Source organism: Wasmannia auropunctata, unplaced genomic scaffold (assembly GCF_000956235.1).
Source record: "Wasmannia auropunctata unplaced genomic scaffold, wasmannia.A_1.0 LD275268.1, whole genome shotgun sequence".
Classification (NCBI taxonomy): Eukaryota; Metazoa; Arthropoda; class Insecta; order Hymenoptera; family Formicidae; genus Wasmannia; species Wasmannia auropunctata.
In genome coordinates, this window is record NW_012087622.1 from 12,960 (window position 1) to 36,194 (window position 23,235).

General features: G+C 30.4%; 1 protein-coding gene and 1 long non-coding RNA gene across 2 annotated transcripts; one reads left to right on the forward strand and one right to left on the reverse strand.

Annotated features, from left to right (window-relative positions):
- Window positions 1-14: 14 nt before the first annotated feature.
- LOC105461906 lies at window positions 15-433 on the forward strand. Its single transcript, XR_975997.1, has 2 exons — window positions 15-146; window positions 321-433. It is a non-coding gene; the product is annotated as an uncharacterized LOC105461906 (long non-coding RNA).
- Window positions 434-11,974: 11,541 nt separating this feature from the next.
- LOC105461907 (protein quiver) lies at window positions 11,975-22,258 on the reverse strand. The gene is made up of 5 exons (XM_011708420.1): window positions 21,597-22,258; window positions 20,034-20,178; window positions 17,935-17,982; window positions 16,046-16,192; window positions 11,975-12,897 (listed from the first exon to the last, which is right to left on the reverse strand). Exons 2-5 carry the CDS (start codon window positions 20,056-20,058, stop codon window positions 12,641-12,643), a joined length of 477 nt encoding a protein of 158 aa, XP_011706722.1. The 5' UTR covers window positions 20,059-20,178; window positions 21,597-22,258; the 3' UTR covers window positions 11,975-12,640.
- Between the last annotated feature and the right edge of the window lie 977 nt (window positions 22,259-23,235).

Genomic DNA, 23,235 nt, shown 5'->3' on the forward strand with positions numbered 1-23,235 from the left:
CCACAGCGGATGTAGCGCCTATCGATGAATGGCTTTTTGGCGCCTCGTTCGTCGATGAAGTCAAGAATCCGCAGGCTTGTGAGAAGGTCGCTAGAGGCCTTATTAAATCTACCCCAGCAGTCGCCAAGATCACCTCCTAGCATCCAGTGAGAAATCAACCGATCTTTGATTTTTCTGTCACGTAACTTGCTACTTATTATCAATGCAAAATTCCTTTCTAATTTCTGCGGTCCTCATTACACTATCTATTGCATTTTTGTTTTTATTTTATTTTGTCGCTACTTATATTTTTTATATTTTAAATGTTTTTCGTATTTTAGATTAAATCTACTACGATTGTGAGAGATAGCTTTCCAGAATATTGTACCATTACGAATTTCTTTAATAACTGTTACCATTTGGATTGGAATAGAAAGTGTTGAATAAGTATAAAGATACGGTCAACTTGAATTTTATTGTTTAAAAATAGTTGTACAATTAAAAATAATTTCCAGTAATATATATACATATACTTTTTAATTTTTTGTAATGAAATTTCTTTTATGTCATGTTAAAATATACAATACTATTACCACTTATGTTTTAATGCATAAGAATGAAAGATAGTACCACTTGGGTTTTATTTGCTAATTTGGTTTTTTTTCAAGACATAACTTACGATATTGATTATTCTAATCAATATACTTGGAATAATATTTTGATTTCACTTCTTTTTCATGTCATTATTTTTGCTTTTTTTGTTTTTCATAAAACAATTTTTTGAGGTAAAAACATTAAAAAATATACTTGGCGGTCTTTTTACATTTTTAATGTCTTTTCCACGGTTAGAATTTTACATATTAAGTGAAAGAACTAAACATTAATCTTTTTCGGTACGCCATACTGAATTTTAAAATTCTGATATCATATTTAGATTTAGCAAGTTAAAAAATCTTAGGATACTTATTTTTATAAAAATCCAACTACTTTCTACTTTTGATCCGTCATATTGGAGCCGCCATTTTGAATTTCGAAAATCTAACATTAGATCTGAATTCCGTGACTCCCAAAACCCATATAAAGCAATTTTCACGTTTAAATACTTTAGCCTTCAACGAATTAATCGTTGATAAATCGTAAGTAGTAAGAATCAACATTAGCCTGACATGGAAAACTTCAAACATGATTTTCCCAACTTTCCCTGCCTATAAAACAGTTGAATTTAACCAATAGGTCAATTAGCCATATTGGCCAATAGGTTTTATCATACTCTAAATGAATTTACCAATTTGAAAGATTTGACCTCCAGGGCAGAAACCCCCCTATACCGTGAGCATCCTTCTTTATGATTGATTGCTTATAAGTTTATGCAATATCTTTACAGACAACTTCTTGCTAGCCGTAAGATTTACGAGAAATTTTAGATAAAAGTCTTACGAATAAACATACATCTTTTACGACACGCATAGAATTACAATTCTTGTCATAAGTATTTACAAATCTTATGAAAACTTACGATTCTACTTAGGATTGAAATAGAAATTCGAGCAACTCATTCAAAGATTTTACACATGATTAAACATTTTTTCGCGATTTCAAGAAAAATTTAAAAGACGGAAAGTGCTGCTCTCGCTTTTGTGTTTTTTAAACAATAATACATTTGCAACATGTATGAAGAACGATTCGTGATGCATTGTAGTAGATTGCTATAAAAGTGCACTTATCGATTCTGGACGTAGCGTTGCATTTCGTGTATGCCAAAAGATCGTAAAAAATTGTCATAATCAAAAGTACATTGTTCCTAAAAAATATATATATAATTGGTCTATTATTTTGTTTTTATTTTTTTATTTTTGTGAAGAACCGCTTTTACTGTGGGCAATTTCTTTTTTTGATAACTATTGTAACTCACCCGATAACAGTCTCATTCATGCATGCACTGGTCATCGTAATTAGACTAGTGTTCTCCATGTTTTGTTGAGGTGTATATTTTTTGCCTAATTCTCACTAGCATGTAACCATCTTACTCTTTCTTTTTTTTCCTCACGTTTCGGTTTTCAGTTGGTGATTCACGGTCATTTCTAGAATGAAATAGAACCGGGAAGACTTCTCGTAATTCGTGATCATTATGTTTTTCTCGTTTTTTTTTTAATTTTACCGTTATTCAATAGACTCTTTCCGAAAAAAATTGAAGAGAGAAGGAGTTTGTAGTTTCAAGAGTTTCGAGATCTAGATACCAATATAGATCTGTTAGAATAATAAAATAAAATTTATTTATTTCAAGTATACAGAAATTATAGAATCCCAAGAAGGAAACTTGGTTTACAAAAGTTGCTTAATTCATCTATTTATCCATCTTTCTTTTAATTTAATAAAGCAAAATCTAAAACATCTATTTATCACATTTACTAATTCTGTAAACTATAGCGATTATATCGTTACAGTCCTCATTTATAATAATAAAATTCTGTGGAAATTCGATAAGAATACGAAATAACTAATAGTGTTTACGCTGGGGCTCGCCGACCCGCTCAGCCGTTCGGGCGCGAAAGAAACATAAATGTCTCGAGGTAGACATAAGAAATAGTTAGGTCCTTTGGCACATAAGCCGGAAAGTAACAATGCGTGAACGTTAATTCGATTTTTATTGAATTGAATTGGCCTGCCGCGGCGTACAAATTAACAATACTTAAATGTACGCGCCAAATGATTATGTAAATCGTAATCGTAAAAATTATTACAATCCATATAAGCGCCGAAAAAGAAAAGGCAACATTATTAACGGCTGGCAATTTAACAGTCTTCGCGTAAATTATGCAAGTCACCGAAGGTTGTCGGAGACAGGTCGGGCGACCGACCAGACAACGAAATATATTATAATTCGACTAGGAGACGCGGTTTAGCGAGCGGACGTATTTTTCTCGTGTATGACTTAAATATTATAATATTACTTCAACGCAATCGCACTTAAAAGATTGACTTATAAATCGATCTGGTATATTCGCATATCCGCTCCTAATTATTCCAGCCGCAGAAATAAAACTTCTAATAACAGCAAAGCCTGCACAGTCCTACACAGCTCGGATATTTTTTTTATATTCTACGATAAATTCTCTTATAGATATCCTATCTCTTTTTCCTTATTTTCAATTATTATTTACTCTTTGTTCCAAATCGATTCCTCCAATTCTCTTATCAATTCCTTTTCGCTCTTCAATAGATAGTTAGTATAAGACTGAATTAGTAGTCCATACGTGCTTCTGCTTAAGTGTACTTAAGTGTCTTCTCCCACCCCTACTGATTGTGAGTCATCTCTTCCCTCTCTGTTCCTCGTGTATTCAAGTTCTCGCGTTTTCTAAGTGAAAACATTAACAAGTTAAGATTTGGCCAAACTAACGAGCTTATTTAAACGAGGGTGACAGAGTTTTTTATTGAAACAAAATTTCTAATAACGATAAGCGTTACATAAAAATTAAAGATCAACGATAAACGTGGTACATGTTTCGACCTAGATTGGTCTTCTTCGGTCTAATTCATCGAATAGTAGCTACTGATAAAATATTATACAATAAAATGTATATAAATTAATACGTTACATCCGTAGAGTCAAATTTGATAAGAATGTGCTACAATTACAAGAAGTCGTCGATGTAATGCGATTAAAACCTTTGTTCTAGCACGATTTTATTGTCTGGTATATGAATAATCCAAAGGAATGATCGATTAGTTGATAATGCCGAATCGAAGCTTCCAGAACAAATTTTAATAATGAGTGAGAAAGAAATTGAATACGTTTACTCTATTTGACATATCGAACAGTTCGATTTTAATTTCTCTCTCACTCATTATTGAAATCTTTGTTCTGGATTTTTGGAAGCTTCGATTTGACTCTATGTACTCTGACTTTAAAAATAACTTTTTAATCCTTGCTTTTCAATCCAACTGATTGATCGTTCCGTTGGATTTTTCATATATCAGACAATGAAATTGTGCCGGAACGAAAGTTTCAATCGCATTACATCGACAAGTTCTCATAATTGTATCGTTCATTCTTATCAAATGTGACTTCACGAATGTAACGTTCGTATTAATTTATATATTATTGTGTAATATTTTATCTATAATTACTATTCGTTGAAGTGACTGAAGAAGACCAATCTAGGTCGAAACATGTACCACGTTAATCTTTTTTATGTATAATGCTTATCGTTATTGGAAATTTTTTTTCAATAAGAAACGCGGTCATCTTCGTTTAAATAAGGTCGTTAGTTTAGCCTAATCTTTATTTGTTTGTTTTTCACAAGGATGAGCTATGCTTAATTTGTTTGAAAATATTAATTTCAATCACTTTACAAAGACGAATTACTATGAAAATTCAAAGAAAGTGCAATCTCGCAGCATGCCTATCGTGTCGCACTTCAAAAGAAAAGGAATTTAAAAGTAATAAATACAAAACGTATATATTAAATATTTTAAACAGAATCTTTTATAAATTTTTATTTTTGAGATAATATTATAGGATTGTTTGAAAAAATTTTTGCGATGCTTTGTAAAATATTTTCGAAGAAATTTAAAATTTATATAAACATGACACATTTAGATGTATAAATTTATTTTTAAGCAATATATTGTGTTATTTTTACACATGTTCGTGGCTTGTTTTATATATATTGGATTTGTATTAAATATATTTTGCAAGTACAGAAATGACACGTTATAATACTGATCATTTTTTGAAGTATTAAAACTTAATATCATAAACGCTCGGAAATTGTTTATAAAATCCTCCAAGAATCGAGTCATACTGCGATTGCACCGTTTCAAAGCTATTTGTAGAGGATTGTTAAGACTCAAGTATTTTGATAAATTAAATGATGACGATTCGCGAGTTCTTTATATTAAATTTCTTTTAATCCTTTATTAGCTCTACATGTTTTTATTTCGACGGAGCCTATCTACAACGATTAATTCCTTGATTATACTTTATTCTGAATAGTAAAGCTTATAAATATCGAATAACGAAATGTTGCGAAATTATACAGATAACTTGCAGTATCGATTTATGTGTCAAAATTTAAAAAAAATGTTTGAATTTCAATACAATTTGGCACCTCTTTTTTTGTTACTGAACACGGGGTCAGAAGTACACATTTTAAAATGGCGGATCTAATATGACGACATAAAATATTATATACATTTTATATGAATAGAGAGAATTGATGTTTTATTTTTACGAAAAAATTAAAGAAACGCTAAATTCTAATAGAAGCTGCAAAAAATGGTAAAATATCTACACATTGTAACATTTTTATAACATTTATTTATTTATAATTTTTACGTATACAAATAAAAAAATTTGTTCAATTATTTTCTATGTTTATCTCTTGTTTACAACATTTTATATTTCATCAAATCTTAATTATTTTTTATTAATAATTATTGATGTAATAATTATAACGACACTGAAACATTCTAAAAGATAAATTTTACATTTGTGAATTCTTTAATCTTAAATAAATCTTTAATTAATTTAAATCTTGTAAAACCTTTTGATCGTAAATACAGCCATGTAGAATTCTGCTCAAATTCAATCATTAAAATTAACATTCATAGATTTGGTACAAATTAATATACAATTTGCAATTAAAAACCAATTAATTTAGTATTTTAATTATCTTAATTTAGCGCTTTATTTTATAGCATATTATAAAATTGGATCAATTCATGTGTCATTTTCAAATTATTTTAAAACAAATAAAATCTACATTGGCATTCAGCAATATAGTAGTATAATTGCTATTTATATTACATGTAAAAATGATTTCTAAAAGTTGATAGATAAATGAATGCGCATGTGATATACTAACGTACATAAAAAATATACTTTCAATGTTAATTAAGAAAATGTGTTTAATTCTATATTCAGCAGTTTTATACATTTTCTTTAATTTTTTCAAGAAGTTATAGTTTTGAATTGTTTGCTAGACATGACAATACAAAATTGAGCATTAAGAGATTAATAAGATATCTAAGAATTACTTTATTATTAATATCATAAAATGAAGAAATCGCATGAAGAAATTGAAATATGGCTTATATTTCAATTATTTCATATAACTTAATAAAATTTGTTTGTTCTTTATCATTTATATATCTACTTACAAGTTTTGCGATAAAATATGCCGTAATAATTAAAGTAAACTAATGATAAAGGCATTTTGGTAAAATTTCTTCTTTTTTTATCTCATAAATCGAGATAATTAATAAGATTTAAGATTAACAATTTCGATAAAAATTCGCAAAAATAGATTAAAGCCTATTGATATGATAAAATACATTAATTATTAACAATTTAAGTACGGGGGACATGTTTGCTGTCATTTATATTTCATCGACGCAGACGATAACAAAGATATATTTAATGTTTGTCGTCATTTACTCTTAAAATTCTAAATAAGATTAACATATCACATTTGTTTAAAATACATTACAATGAAATAAAAATTACATTCTTTTTATAATTTATATATACATACTCTAATCGGATGGTGTTTAGAAATACAATATACTAGTATATATGTATTTCAATAATTAATCCTTTAACTGTAAAATTTTTTGTTTATTTATTAAATAATTTGTTAATTAATCATTTAAACACAATAATTTTTTTTAATTTATTGTATGTTAAATATCATATTTTGTGTGTGATATATGAATAAAATTAGAAATATTATGTATATCTACATATACAATCTCCAGATTAAAGGATTAAAATTATTTATTTTTATCTATAAATTATTCTTATATTTTATCTATAAATTATCTAAATTATTCTTATCTATTAAAATTATTCTTTTTTATGTATATTCGTCCTTGCGTCGATGTTTTCCTATGATTTCTTATATGCTAAATATCCATATCGCAGATAGATTTTATTTAATATCTATACGTGGATACTTTTCAGCTGCGAGGCCAGATTTAACCGATTATTATCAATAAACATGAATTCAGAATCAATGTTCCCGTATCTCCATTGCGTTTCTGTTGTGAAACGAAGAAATATGCTCGTCTTACTTATTTTTTAGTTCTCATCATCGGTCATTTATTTTAACTAATTTATTTTAACTAAATTTGTTATAACATTTTTTTATGTTTAATATATTTTAGTTAGAGAAGAATTGAAGTTAAATAAAAATATTCTAAATAGATTTTAACTTTAGAATTATTAACTAAAATGTGATAGTAACATATAAAGTGATGTCTTTATTATGACAAAAGACGAATTCTGGTCACTACCTGTACTCATAATCGTAAAACATTAGCGTTTGTCTAAATATTGCATTTAATGTTTAATTTCTGTTTGGTTTTATCAAAGTAATCTATTTTTCAAAGAGGGAGATCTCGATTTACAGGATTGTAAAACACTTAGGCGAAGTAAAGTAAAAATGCAATTCAACTTGAGCATTTTCTTCGACAGCACGAGCGCTTATATTTGACTCAAGAACAATACGCGTTAGTCAGAAAATGTTGAAGGATGCTGAATGAAGTAGCAGAAAGAATGAAGGAACAGAGAAACGGGGATGGTATAATAGTGGCGTAGATCGCGATAGAAACATGAATAAAGTAGCCTCGCAGCCGCGCGTGCGACAATGAACAAATGACGCGACACGAGCCGCATGGCTTGCCAGAGAAACGTCGGTCTGCTCGCCATCGGTGAAGCGAGCACCGAAGCTTGTTTGGCAAGAGGCTCCGATTCGAAAGCCTCTCTGTGAGGACATGTGCGTTCAGCTTGATCGTGCCACTTGCAAGCCATCGTAATGTCGATCGACTATATAAGTTGTCTGCAGCAGAGAGATAACAGTTGCATCACTACTGAATTACAATCGATTTTAAATGGCGTACGTCAGCGACCATTAAATCTTTTGCATTCATATTTTTTACACAATATTTCTCGTCACAAAGAGAATTATAATTTAAAGCAAAACAATGAGATTAATTGATTGCTTTATATATACTCCATATTATGAGCAAGTATTATACTGAGCATGTATACTTATAGTATGTGTGGCTGTAATTTTTATGTTACACAAGATTGTAACATAGACGTAACAATTTTAAGTACTATAGTTATATAAATATTTATTGAGTGTCACAGATATTTACCCTTTTGACGTACTAAGCTCCAGTGCCGTAAGTCGATTCAACAGTTTTCTCTGCTAAAGAATCGGATTTTTTTTTCAAATGATCAAGTAGGACTAACAATAAGCTCAATTTAACAGATGAAATCAATTTTTGTCAAAAGCGATAGATTTGTTAGTCGCGGCACGAGTAAAGCTGAAAGCCCACGTTGTGCTTTGTTTTTCATTTGCTTTGCGTTGCCAGGGTGGAAGGTATCGTGGGTAATCATAGTTGTCAACGTTATTATAACCGTTATTCTCATTAATGCTGTTGTTCTTGTTGCATTTGGACGAGCTACAGGAGAAAACGAACAGCGGATTCAATCTTTTTTGGATTCATACGAGCTTGGAGTCGTGAAACTGTAGCTCTGAATCTTTTTGAGACTTTATTGATTGCCTGTTTAACTCACAATAACGTGTACCTAATAGGCTCTTTAAAAAATTGTGGCCGCTGTTTGCATTCGACCAGTGGCTGTAAAAATGGAATACTCGTTCACACGCAAGAGTAATAACGATAGGATCATGCAGTATCATGCAAAGTGTTGCTGTACGTTTATTTGAAAGTCGAACGGCAAAGCTATTTTCTAATCGATCATGGTTTTAATTAGCTGTACAAAACATATTATTTAGTTATTTATAAAATATTTCACAATGTAGTTAGGTTTAAGTATTTTTTATAAAGTTACAATATCATTTGTATAAAAACTGTATATAATATAAAGTCTTTATACAAATTATATTGTAGAATATAATGAAACATTTTTAGATAATAGAATAGAAAATATAATTAGGAAAGTACTTTCTCTTATTGTTAGAAAAATAATATAATTACACAAAATAATAAGTGTAAAACATTACAAAAAATAAAATTGCACAAATAAAAATTGTCCTTTTATTTTTTTTATGAAATTATGTAGAAATATATAAATATATATTCAAGTTGTTGATTTGTTTGTACGAGATATCATATATTATATGTATAAAATTATTCTTTATTGTGCAAGAAAAAAGAGTAAAATTTATGTTTAAACATAAAAGTTTTGCGTCGACTTTCCATAAATCGTACAACTTTACAAACGCTACAATCCATGCACTCAACTTTATTTTTATCTACGTGTAACTCGATTTATTCCTAGGTGCTTTGAAATTTTATTAATATTTAGGCTCTTAAGTGTGCGCCCATTTCTAAAAAATCTTTAGCAAATTTTTGTGTTGTTAAACTTTTAGAATAAATTTCTAATTTTTAGAATCTTTAAGTTTTCAAATTCTAGATAAGATTTTCTTATAAGTTCAGTTACAACATTCAACAATGAATTCAATAATTTTTGAATTTAAGGATTCTTATTCAAAAAGACTCAAAATTCTTTATATTTTTTAGAACAAAAGTTTGTATGTAGCATGAAATGGAAATTTTAATTATTTTGTTATCCAAGTTCTATATCTCTCTGTCTAATTTATAAATTTTCTAAGACTTTCAAGATAAAAAGATATTTTTAAAAGATACATTTGTTTCGAAAAACGTGCGCATATGCAGTTAGATAACTTCTGGAAGTTGAGAAGATCATCCTCGCTGCTCGTCGATTAATTCTCTCTGCGTTTGTCGGCCTTGTCTGTCGGATGTGCATGCTGCAACCATGCCTTCTAAAGTAGAACGTCTTTCTATCGTACAAGCTCACCTTCTATTGTAGAGTCAATCATCTCCCATCTCTCTCATTTCGAGTATAAGAATGTTTTTTTTTTCAGAATGGTCAAAAGGTATTTATGAGGAAGTTATAGAGTTATAGAATATAACGATGTGATAGAGTAAGAAGAATGAGAGAACAATACCAAAGAAAAGTAATTAAGTTATGTGAAACAAAGAAAGGGAGAGGAAGAAAGAGAGAGAGAGAGAGAGAGAAAGAGAGAGAGAGAGAGAGAGAGAGAGAGAGAGAGAGAGAGAGAGAGAGAGAGAGAGAGAGAGAGAGAGAGAGAGATATGATGTATAGAAGAGTGAAAAAGAGAATCATGATTGGATACAATCAAGGAAGCGTTCTGCTAAATCAATTGAATTGCACGACGAATAAACGCCAGATTTGTCACTATAATATTATCGATACTGTCATATAATTTTATGATGATTGCAACACGATATATTATCAATATTACATTATAAGCCTTTACATTTTAAAAGTTATTGTGTAGAACAATACAGACCTCTGACTAATAATTGTGCAGAAACTAATACATAGAATGTAGCAATAACTTTATTCACTTAAAATATCACTATTACTTTTGGATATACAAAAGTATTTTATCTACAGAAATATTGTATGGCATATTAAGAGGATCGTAATATGCTGGTAATAATTTTTCTGCGGGTGGAGGTCTTTCGGAGATTTCAAAGTTTAAGTGAAATTTAGAAAAGTCATATTATGTTAGAAAAACCATGTGATTCCATTTTAACGAAAAAGAGTGATAATCTTTAAATCTCGGAAATGCTTTTCAAACAACAAGAAAATTATTATCAGCATATTATGGCTCTCTTGATACCGTCATTCGTAATTAAAATATTTTTATATCTAAAAAAAAATAGTGATGTTCCAGATTGATAAAGTTATTGTCCCATCTTGTACATAATTAAGTAAATTCGCGCAAAAGACATTAAAAAATACATAATTCAAAAAAATTTCCTTCCAACATTTCTGTTATATAAGTATCTATATAAATCTATATATAAAGATGTAATAAATTACACAAATTTTGGAATTATAGATTTCAGATATTATATGTACAAAAAGTTTTACTTTTCTATTTTATTGAACTTTTAATTAAAAAATTAAAAATTTCTGAAACTATTATATATTAATATTTTTTATGTAATACGTCGTGTTTAATCGGCGTCCATACCTCGTGCAATTTTATTGTGCTACTTCATAAATTTTCGCATCGAACGAAACTCGACCAGTCGCGTCGAACATTGTCGCATTAGAATAAAGGAAATCACATAGTGAAGTGCATTGTTGCATTGTTGTGAGAAAAATCCAAGAGCTAGAGTATCCACATTTTGTTTCTTCTCTTTATCGTAATATTAGGGTAAATGGCTAAATCATCATCGATGTTCCTAGACGACAGTCGAGTACATGCAACCCATTAACGCCGAGGAAGAAATTTATATTCTATTTATTAATTATAACTTTGTTTTTTGTTAATTATTTAAAAGTATTCAAGAAAATATGAGCGCAATAAATGCTTAAAATAAATTATGTAATTGCACAATATTTGAAGCCTCAAGAATGCTAGATTTAAGCAAGGAATATTGTAGAATTATATAATTTAAGTAAATAACTTGCAATACACGTCAAATAAATTTTACAAAAATAGTTAGGTTTCTTAATAGGATTGTTGCATTAAATCAAATTTGAATGCAATTTCTATCACTCAAATTTAGATTATTTAGATTACATAATTTAATATTGAATACTTTATGTTATATTTTGACAACTCGTTTTGTTCTTAATAAAATTCCTTCCTCGATGTTTATGTTACGAATGTATTGCAATATGATGCTAGCCGTGCTTGCTCAAAGAGCAACTAATAGAGAACTCGGACTCGCTTCGAGAATATTAGAGAAATCGATTAGATAGTATTGGGATGATTTCTACACGAGAAACGCCTAGGTACTATCGATGCTGTCTAAGGCCAGTGATCGGAACGAACGATGCACACAAATTGGACAAATCTTGCTATAGAAAACGAGAAGATTAAATTTTTTTTATTACAAGTTGCAGTTTTTTTGTAATGATCTAATCTTATATCAAATTTCAAGATAAGTTTATATTAAAATTTATTATCGCTATTTAACAACATTTTTTTTAGCTTTCTTTCAGCTTTCGTTTAAAAGTATAATTTTGTGCGCGGCCTAGCTGTCATATATTGCATTTACCCCGAAGGGCCTGTCTTCCGAGGAAAACATAAGTTAGTTAATAAAATTAATTTGAACTATATTATAGCGAATGATAAAGTTTCTTGGAAGAATACATGAATGTATCTTGCAGACATCTATAATATTTATATATACATATATATATATATATATATATATATTTCTTTTCGGCGCATTTAACATGTACCGAACTCATCTTAACATTCTCATTTTCTATTATGCATATAGTAACTATCGTAAGATATGCAAAACTTCGATAAAATTTTTATATTATACAAATTTAATATATTCAATTTGTATGCGATCCAACGGATCGATAACACGTGCTTGAAAGAGGCACGAAATTAATGATTATAATGATACACGCCAATCGTTCCGTCTCTACATGCTCTATATGCTTTCTTGGCCTCTTTCTTCAATCCTTCGAAGGATCTTAAGCCTTCGAAATCGAAGCCAACTCAATCGTTCGTTCCGACGAATGGTCGTGTTGTCGAATCGCTAAAAATTTCTACAAAGGATATGATATGGCACCACTGCGATGGGTGGATCGAATTAATTGGTGTTATACGATGTGATTATTGCAACGTTCTACAAAGCAAGCGGAGGCTCCTAAGACTGCCGAACGCAGAACAAGGATGGTCGACAGGATCAGCAGGAGTACGGGATTCGAGCGCGAGGTCGGGGGTACACGATTGCACATATCCTCCTCACAGAAGCACATGTGACCAGTGCCGGTACTTTCCATCATGCACACGTGGTCCACCATGAATAAGTTTATTTGTAGCTGCGCGGTGCACGTTCTCCTCACGCTCTCGTACGCTGCAAACAAAGGAGAATAATAAGCAGCAAGTAAATTCCTGCGGACGTGAAAGTCTAATTTATATTTATATTCATTAATTTATGTTTATTATTATATGTGTATAATCGGTAGTATGATAGATTATAATACTTTATTATAATAATTTTTTAATACATATATACATATACTGTTTGCCATCCCAACAAACAGATTATAACTGCAATGTTGCTGTAATAATATAACATTCCAATTTGCAAAAAAAATATTACAATCTTGCTGTAATATTGCGATTATAATTTGTGTTTGCTGGGATAATACCATAATTTACTAATAATAAAAGTCACGGAAGTATCCCTCTTCGATTTTGATGAGCTTTCAATATGTTATTGATTAGACAAAGAAAAGAATACATATTTTTTTTATATTTGTACGCACTTTTAAGCATCTTTTATAAAAAAAAATTGATTATTCTCTTTCAAAGCGAATATCGTCGAAACGATATAAAAGAGAAAAAAAATGTTTTAAATAAGATATGATTTGAAGAGTAAGTTTATAATAGTAATAAAATTTTTTTAGTTTTTATTGTTTATATACCTTTACCACTTAAAAGTTTTCCAAAACTTTGAAAATTTTTTAACCAAATTAAAAATTATTTTAGTACAAATTCAACCATATATGATAAAGTTATTTTCTAATATATCATTAAGCGATCGAGAATTAATTATAAACGTCTCTGTTTGCGCTCGATCCTTCATGCGCTTTCTGCTTGCATAATAATTTTTATCGCGTTCTTTTCACGTAATAAGATAACGATGGAAACAAACATATTTCGATATCGTATATGTATAATTATTATTATCAATGACGCTGCAGTCCAAATTGAGCTTATTTGGCCTATCACTCTCTTAGTCTGCGCAATGCTGACACAGGCTTATATGGGACCTAACATTTTAAAGCCGATTCCGAACGGCCGTTTTGAAAGAGGTTTTCGCGGCAAAGGATATTCCCGGTGATTTGCCAGACCTCCAGAAAGGAGATGCGTGCGTATGAAAATTTGTTACATCGTTCTACCGGGAATCGAACCCGGGACCTTTGGCATAATAGAAACCAGTACGCTGCAGTGCGCTGTCTGTTACGCCACACTCGCCGTATGTATAATTACGGAAGTTTTTATGGCTAGACGACGTACATAACACTTAAATATGTAATAGAATCGTAGTGTCATGATTGAAAGTTCCTTAGTAACCAAAGTACCAAGTAATCAAAGTATATATATCTATACTAAATACGCAAGCGCAGCAAAATTACGCACTATTTCAATGTAAAACCACTAGTTGATTTATGTAGATGCAATGGTTATAAAATACATGTTGCGCTTATATCAATTACATTTATATTTTACAAATGAAACTAATATCTTAAGAAATCATAGATTCTTTAATGCTGTATTACTTTAGTTTAAAGCCAGTGAAAGAAATTAAATCTCAAGAAAATTAAAGATTACAGATAAATACATATAATGATAATGAGAATGTCGTGAGTAAAGTTTCCCTGGTGAAAATAAAAATCAAAACATAAGTCGAACGTAAGGGGAGAGTGACAGAAGCGTAAATGAAACTTCTGGGAGGCGAAAATTGAAATAGCGGAATGTAAAGGAAGCGTTAACGCTTCTGTCACTCTTCCATTACATTTGACTTACGCTTTAATTTTTATTTTCACCAGGGAAACTTTACTCATAACATTCTCATTATCATTTATCTTTAACTTTTAATTTTCTTGAGTTTTGATTTCTTTCACTGGCGTTAACGCTTCCTTTACATTCTGTTGTTTCAATTTTCGCCTCCAAGAAGTTTCGTTTACGCTTCTGTCACTCTCCCTTTACGTTCGATTTAAGTTTCAATTTTTATTTTCACCAGCGTTGTACACAATGTAAGCATACATCGTTACGCAAGCAGTAATATGAAATGCTAACGGTTTGCGAGTGTCAGTTGAGTATATGACATCATGTATCAGTCGCTAAGTTAGAAGTAGACCGATATTTTAAAAGAAGAATGCTAGAAACATATAGGAAAATGATCTATTGCGTTGCAGGTCGAAACAGATACAAATTAACAGGTTTTGATGCATAGATCAAAGTTGTCAATGAATACAATGTTGTCAGAATCATTGCGTCTATCAAGAGTCATGGAAAGATCAAAATATTGTCAAAATATTGTTAAAGCATTTAAGTTTTTTGCTAAATGCAAATATACCTATTAAAGTTATAGATTATATAATAAGCATTTAACAAGACAAATACAATGATATTATACTCAAGTACAATACAGTCATATACGGGTGTTTTATTTCAATCAACTCAATTTTTTTCGAAATTATATTTATGATCCAAAAAAATTGTTCCAGATGAAAGTGGAACAATTTTCCTTCGAGAGGGACGTATTTTGGTGTAGTTATTTTTTTTTTTTAGGTGGAGGCACTAAAAAGATATGAATATCCTTTTTTAAATAACTTTTTTTTACGTAATATGAGTCCTCTAATTATTCTGCATAAATAGTATTATTAAAATAATAATAGAATGCCCTCTAAAGCATTAAATGCAGTTGTTGTGGCGTAAATATTTGTTTATTATAAATATAAAGAACAAGAAATTAAAGTATTATTAAAGTTATCAAAAAATCAATTCTTTACGAGATATTTTATTTTTTATCGTGTTATATTTCGTGACATAAAACATGAAATATCTTATAAACTATTTATTTCTTGATAATTGAAGCTTTATTTTAATGCTCAGAATAATAAGATAAATCGATCAATGTAAATAAAACACACAGTTGCTTTAGAAAAAAATGCAATTTTGACGATATTTCTTTGAAAAAGAATAATCGATTTTCTTTAAGAAGAATTTATTCCTTAAAAGTATGTATAAAAAATACGCGTTTTTGTTTAAACAATAATATATTAAAGCTCATCAAAATTGTTGGGGAACACTTTCGTAATCTTTCTTGCAAAACGTGTTTGAATCGTGATAATTATAAATTATTTTTTCAAAAAATCTTTTAAGTATAATCAATTAAAGTGTATAGTCCGAAAATTATGGAAAATCTAATAGATATTTTTATTCTTTCTAGAAAAAGTGGATTTTTTTATAAAGATGATAAATGTACTTACGTGATTTTGCGTTGCGGACCATTTTTACGCAGCATCCGTTACATGTCATTAACGGTGGCTGGTCTCTGGGTAGTGCCGTATAGTTGAAAGGATCCTTGCATCTGAGATCCGTCCATGAATCGCATTCATAGCAGTAAATGGAACGAGCTGTGAAACAGATGTGTTTTCAAAGACCATGTATCGTCTCCATCGCGCTCGGGAAAGAATGTACGCGAAGTCAAAAAGTATGATAATCCATCTACGATAACCACTTATTTTTAACAACATCCAATTTGTTTATATATTCTTGCCCTCGTTTAGTGCTAAACATGACTCTGTGATATTTTGTTAATAACAAAAGTAATTAATAATAATTAGTAATGAATAATTAATGATACATTTATATAATGCATACATATTATACTATAATACATATTAAATGAGCATTATAAACGCTTGTAAATGATTTACTTTCAAATAAGCAGCCATATTTAACGCTAAATAAGCGGTTATATTAGACTTAAGAGTATAAGTCGTTATATTATACCTATAAAAAAAAGATCAAATAAAATCGAAGTCGTCAAGTGCACGATTGGAAAATTTCTTACACTTTGCGGTCACATAGTTTCCCGAGTGCACATCTTTTATGTAAGACCTTGCGTATCGATGGGCACGCGCGTAAGCTCAAAAAAAAAACGAGTTATTAAGCATCGTTCACTTTTTCACGGCACAATAAAGAATTAAGCACAAGCGCGCTTCGGTGATGTGCTTGATGAAATTGGACGAGAATAAAATTAATTTGTGTCATTCGCTGAGCGATACCTATATGATTTACAAAGACTTCTCATGATTTTGAAAATTCGATCGTTTAAATATCTAACTGTGACGCTTTGCCAAGCGAAATGTTTTTCTACTACGCAATTCTCGTCCAGTTCGGGACGTAAGCAATCTTGATCGTATAGTTTTAAAAAAACTGCTTTTTTCAAATTGCTGGAAAAAACCAGAAAAATTTCGGTTTCTTTCCGAAAAATTGGTTTCTTTGCGAAAAATTGCTATGTAAACGATATACTGTCTAATTTTTAATATTTTTTATCATATTAAATATGAATTGGGATTTATAAAATAATGTACGTGACTTTATGTAATTTATTTACTCGTTAAAATGTGTAAATTTTTTGTTTAAATTAGATATAAGCTCTTATAAGTTATAGCTCTCGTATTTTATAGCATTATTAAGATAAGACACCTCGTATGAACGCTGGAATTAATAATGAGTTAATATTTATGTTTACATTTGAATACTATATTCCTTGAAGTGAGGATTATTTATTATTAAATAAACTGTTTTAGGAAAACAATTCTAACAAACAGTGTAAAGATTAATTAAAACTGATATTTATATTAAGTATTTTTAAAGAGTTTTGATTATTAATGATAATTGTCAAGAGCCATACGTTTTATTTGAAAAATACATTAACTCTGTTTTTTTATTTCTTTTGTATTTAACATTATCAGCAATAAATATATACTTAATTGTTATAAAATTTTAAAATTTTGAAAAGCGTATCAAAGTGTTGCAAATGTGAAATGTGATAGGTTTTATGAATGTCAAATGTATATGTGAAATTTTCCATTGAATTTTTCTACCTCTTTGGAAAGAAACCGAAAAAATCCGTGGAAAAATTAAAAAAAAAACCGGTTTTCTTTCCTGCCTTTAAAACTATACTCGATCGGTTAACTCCCGATAGAGAACGCTTTTCCACCCTGTGGAAAGAGGTGGATACTCCGACAAGAGTCACTTGGCCGCGGACGTATTCGAGTTTTCATCGAGCTTCGTCGAGTCCCTAGCGAACGAGTCCGGCGACACGGTACGGGCATACCGAGGAGAGTAAGCTGGCTTAATCACTCACTCTGGCACTCCGCATGACAGACGTTGGCAACCGCGAGTACAATTGCCGCTGAAAACGAAAGATTCGTTACTGGCTTTAGGCAATGTGCGTCGGCGTTGTGCGCAGAGGTAGCTAACTTAAGTAACACTCGATGTGTTCGGTGTGGTAAACGCAAGCGAGAGGACTAACGCTATTATGTATGTACAATATATACGGCTACGGTGGTTGTGACTACCATTACAACCGCTACTATCTCTATAGCGCGGCTCTAGCATACCGATATTAAACGATGTCGGGGACCGCTGATTATAGTTGTGCTAGCTAATAGGTAATGCTATCACTCGATTGATCAAAGAGGGACCGTGCGGCAGTCACGTCCAGATTTTTCGGTTCGCTGGATGATTCTAATCTTGCTGCGCTTTCGCTCTCGCAGATTATGGGGTGGTAAAGAATTGGTGACAGTGAATGGAGTATGGGGGATATAGGATGTGTGGAATGTGACATACATGCGATATAAACGTGTATATATAAGAAAGCATACTATAGAAAAGTATAGAATAGTAAATGGCAATATCTGGGGCGTGATTTACAAATCAAACTTGGTCGTACAGCTTTAAAAGAGCCTTGAAACATATGTTAAATTATATGCTTATGGAACAAACGTTTATTTTGAAGAGACAAGCTTGAAAAGGCGAAAGCTAGAAATCTTACATAATATAATATAGATTGAATAGAATTTTGCACCAGTTAAAAATAATGCGTGAGTATATTTAGAATATGACGTAGGTAGTAATTCAACTTTGTCTCAATTACTTCAGGCTTTTTAATTCTTTCATATATCTTCGATAATTTTAATACGCGACGGTGTAAAAGGCCAAAGGATTAACAATTTCCACGCGTTACGTATAAAGAGTTATTTCAATATCGAGAGCAATTGTATTTTATTCGTTATATTTATAATTCGCCATGCAGAATAAGGCTGTTATAATTAATGTTTATAAGCGAGTAACGTTATAAGAGGTAAGTGAATTAAATCGACATTCTTATGCTTTCATGCCGTGATAAAATTTTGGCGATTATTGTACAGATGTACAGTATCTGCTATTGTTAAAGAAGCATAAGGCTATATCTAGTAGTAGGGGGTAGTGTAATGGAATATCAAGTATAAGAAATATGTACAGAAGATATACATACATAATAAGTATACAAAATACAGATAAGAGGGTGGAAAAAAATAGAGAAAAACACGCGTGATTAAGTACAGCGAGTATAAAAATATAGATAAAACAAAAATAATAAAAGTAGCTGCTTCTGCAAATATAAAATATATAAATTTAACGTTATTACAATTTGTAACATATTGCAAGTTTCTCCGCAAATGAGACATTCAGCAATAATTGTCTTTATTAGTGAACCAAAACAATTTGGAGATGCCTGACACACTCTTGAAAATATTTTCGCATTTGACTTGAAATATAGAGGACTTATATTTTAAGTTTATAAAAAATTTGATATTAAAATTATTTAATCTGTTAATAATCCTTATATAAGAAACAGTAAATGCACAATATCGATTTGTATATCTTTATCCTTTATATTTTTCTAATGCGATTTTTTTCTTCATGAATCTTACGTACGTACGATGTCCACGTACCTAGCAGCACGGAAGCAGCGGCCGTACGCATGTTGATTAATCTAATATATAACACTTATGATTTCTAGATCGTAATAGACTCATAGTAAATACAAGTAAAAGACCGCGGTAACCAATTAACACGATTAGATATCCGGGGTTATCGATGTTTTGTATTGACGTATGTAAACCACGATTATTTATTTGTATCTTAACATTTATGTTCTCGAAACTAGTTTAACATTAAAAGAACAGATATATTCTAGATATATGGATTTTTCTCTCCGAGTTTCAAACACAATTAATAGAGGATTATAATAATTATTCTAATTATTTCATTATATGAAATAAAAACTAGACATTGAATATGATCGAATTTGCGTAAGGGAGAAGCCTGTTTCAGTTCGACGATGCTACCTTCTTAAAATATATAGAAGAACCTTTCGGGATTAAATGGAAAGCTCATCGAGGACGCATGCACACTCACCCACTATCAAGTGATTCGTCCACATGCTGACAGCGGCAGGATCTCCTTACACTTTGTTTAGCTCCGCGTCATGTCGAGACTTTCTCAAACATCGAGCAGCGACCGATTAGAGCGAGTCGGTTCAACCATATACTTCGTGCCGTCCCTGAAATTACGAATCGATCTTCAAATTAAATTTAGGACAATTTCTGAAGACATTTAGATATCATTTAGCTATAAAGTATCATCTGTAATAAATATTTTATTAATTTCACTTTGATCTACTTAAACAAAAGCAAAAGAAATTGTAAAATGATACGATTAGATAAGTGCTCAAATTAGATTAATCTTTTATACTTGGCTATCTTAAATATAGCTGACAATGAGTATAAAAGAGTAATCTAGTTTATAAATTTTAAAATTTTATAAAAGAATAATAATATTCTCTTAAATTTTAATAAAATTCAAATTTGTTTTATAAATTCTGTAAAAAAAATTTTGGATAATATAGTAAAATTTGGTGTTTATTATATACTTAATTTATTTGTTAAAATATTTTTATATTTATTTTACTAATTGTTTGGCGCTATTAAAAATATTTTATTCATTATATTGGTAACATTTAATTAATGCGAAACAAAAATTAGTTTAACAAAAAGTTAAAAAAAAAGATCAGTTTTTTGAATTTTGATTTGTTAATTATTGTTGATATTTAGTTATCTGATATGTTTACTTGTTATTCTGAGTTTATAAGATAACACGTGCATATTTGAGAATTGTCATAACGTGAATGCTTAATTTAAGGCACTTAGCAGCTCGATGAGATAATAACGCACTAAACGCTTAACTGGTCACGCAAGCTGATATTACGATATTAATTTGGTAATAACAGCAATAAATATTAAGTAATTACGTAGCATTAAGTTGTAACGTTAAATGTTTACATGTTAAAAGATTTTTAAGTTAGAGTATTAATTCATTAATACATTGTTTATCTTAAAATCAATTAGTATATTCTATGATAAAAAATATTACATTCAAATACCTTTGAAATAAATATAATTACACAGCAAAGTATATGAGAATTCAGAAAAGATTGATAAAAACTTTGATATCATTATAAAAGCAGTTATGTAATCGTGATTTTCGAAATAATAAGAAAGCTATCAAAATACTTTTTTTATTTCTATTTATTTATTTTAATTCTTTGAAAAAACTAAGATACTTTACCTTTTTCTTTCATAAAAATTAATAAATGTATATTAAAGTGTTAATTTCCTTTTTGTATTTCAACATCTTCTGTTGAGTATTTATTATACTTTACTCGGCAGCAATAATTGCTGATTTGTTATTTAACACTTTCGAAAATTCTTAAGTCCAATTTCATAGATTAAAATCTTTATTTTATGTATTATTTATGCGTAAAATCATTAGATCTCATTCCACATTAATCACAAATTAACTTATAGGATATTTGCCAGCCGCAATTAGAATATGGGGCAAAACTGCACGAAATGCGTCACTTTATATCTGTGAAACAGGCCGGAAAGCAGATTTAACGCATTTATATGCCTAACTACATACTTTTATTGCACCACCGAGTCTAACAAAGTAGATGTCTCGTGACAACACTGGCGTCCTGTTTTCAAACGACGACACGAACACAAAATCTATTTCTTTTTATTGGTCATCCCTCGCGTGTCGCGATCTCAGATTCGATTGTCGAACCTCCAGAACGAGATCCGGCACGGCTCTGTGCCTACACCTCCTTCAAGTTCAGACACCCTAGCGCGTCTATCGACGAGTCTACATCATCGATGCATAGCGAGACGCACGGTGAAACGCGCGTAAACGAGGGTACGAGGGTATGCAGCACGATGCAGCTCGCGAAATCCCACGATCCGACTATGCGGTCACGATTACGCTGTATAAATGCAGCGTGCAAGCGCTTTCAGGGTACTGACAAGCGCGCTAGTCAACGCGCCGACCGGAGCACGGATTCAGGTCGATCAATATGACGAAGTCCGCCAGTCCGTGCCACGTGCTCACGTTGCGGCAACTGTACCGACGAAGCTGCTGCTGCTGCTGCACTCCGACGAGGGGTTTGCATGGTAGCACAATAGCTTATACGCCGACGGCATTCAACGTGAAGTTTTTAAAACAGAAGCGGTCGCGAAAGTTTAACCAATCGTACGATTGATGTTAGAATGGTCAAAGAAGGTGTCAATACTAATAATTTCCACATCAGGATCGGTCCATTGAGAAATAGCGCTTGCGCACTTTGACGTTCATTTTCTGCGAAGCTTCAAAGCTAGAACGATGACAACCGGAAATTTTGCTAAATTAAGTATACTAGGAAAAGATAAGTGGTTGAGTAAGCAAATAAAAAAGCGCAGGTGAAACGGAAAAATGCGCTGTAAAATTATAATAAAAGTAGGGTGCTAATTTTAGATTTTTGTTACACGAAAGTTGACAATTTTTTTACTTTGAGCCGTGACTTTTCTGATTGAATTTTTGAAACATTATTTATTTTTAAAACTCCCTCAGAAACATTTGAAATAATAAAAAAAAATTTTTATTCTGTAGAGTTGGTAAATTACAACTCGCGAGTCAATTCAGTCCGCCATTTGGTTTTATATGATGTAATTGTTACTATTATACTTTAAATTTTGTGGACAAAAAATTCATTTTCTTTTTTTTTATGTAAGTACATAATATCTTTGATTTTGTTTATTGATTCTTAAAAGTCTAAAAAATTTATTAATTTATCTAATCTTTTATAAAAAAAATTTTCTGATCTGTAACGTGTAAAAAAACATTTATTTGACAAATCGAAATTTATTTGAAAAATCGATGGAACTTTTCTTATATTTGTTTTCATTATAATAACAATAATAATAGCAACTTTTATTTCTTGAGCGGCTTTTCAAAAAAAACTAACGATTACTTTTAACAATAAATATTTTAAAACAATAAAAACAAAAATATAAAAGTTTTTATGATATTATAATTTAATCGCGTTTAGTGTAGCAAAAAACTCAGTGATGTTTTCGACAGACCAATTTTGCTATAAGTGTTGATGCTACTTAATTACAATTAATTTATAGTGATTAAGAAACACTTGTTTCAGCAACAATTATGGAACAATTAAGCTCAATTGTGAGAATGGACATCAATTTATTAATGTTTATTGTCATTAAAATGAGGAATTGTAATTTAAGGA

Coding starts and splice junctions, on each gene's coding strand:
- LOC105461907 (XM_011708420.1), bottom strand. CDS start 20,058: ATGTGGACGAATCACTTGATAGTGG. Junction 16,193..17,934: donor CTGTCATGCGGAGTGCCAGA/GTGAGTGATTAA, acceptor TCTGTTTCACAG/CTCGTTCCATTTACTGCTAT. Junction 12,898..16,045: donor GGTCCGCAACGCAAAATCAC/GTAAGTACATTT, acceptor CTTTGTTTGCAG/CGTACGAGAGCGTGAGGAGA.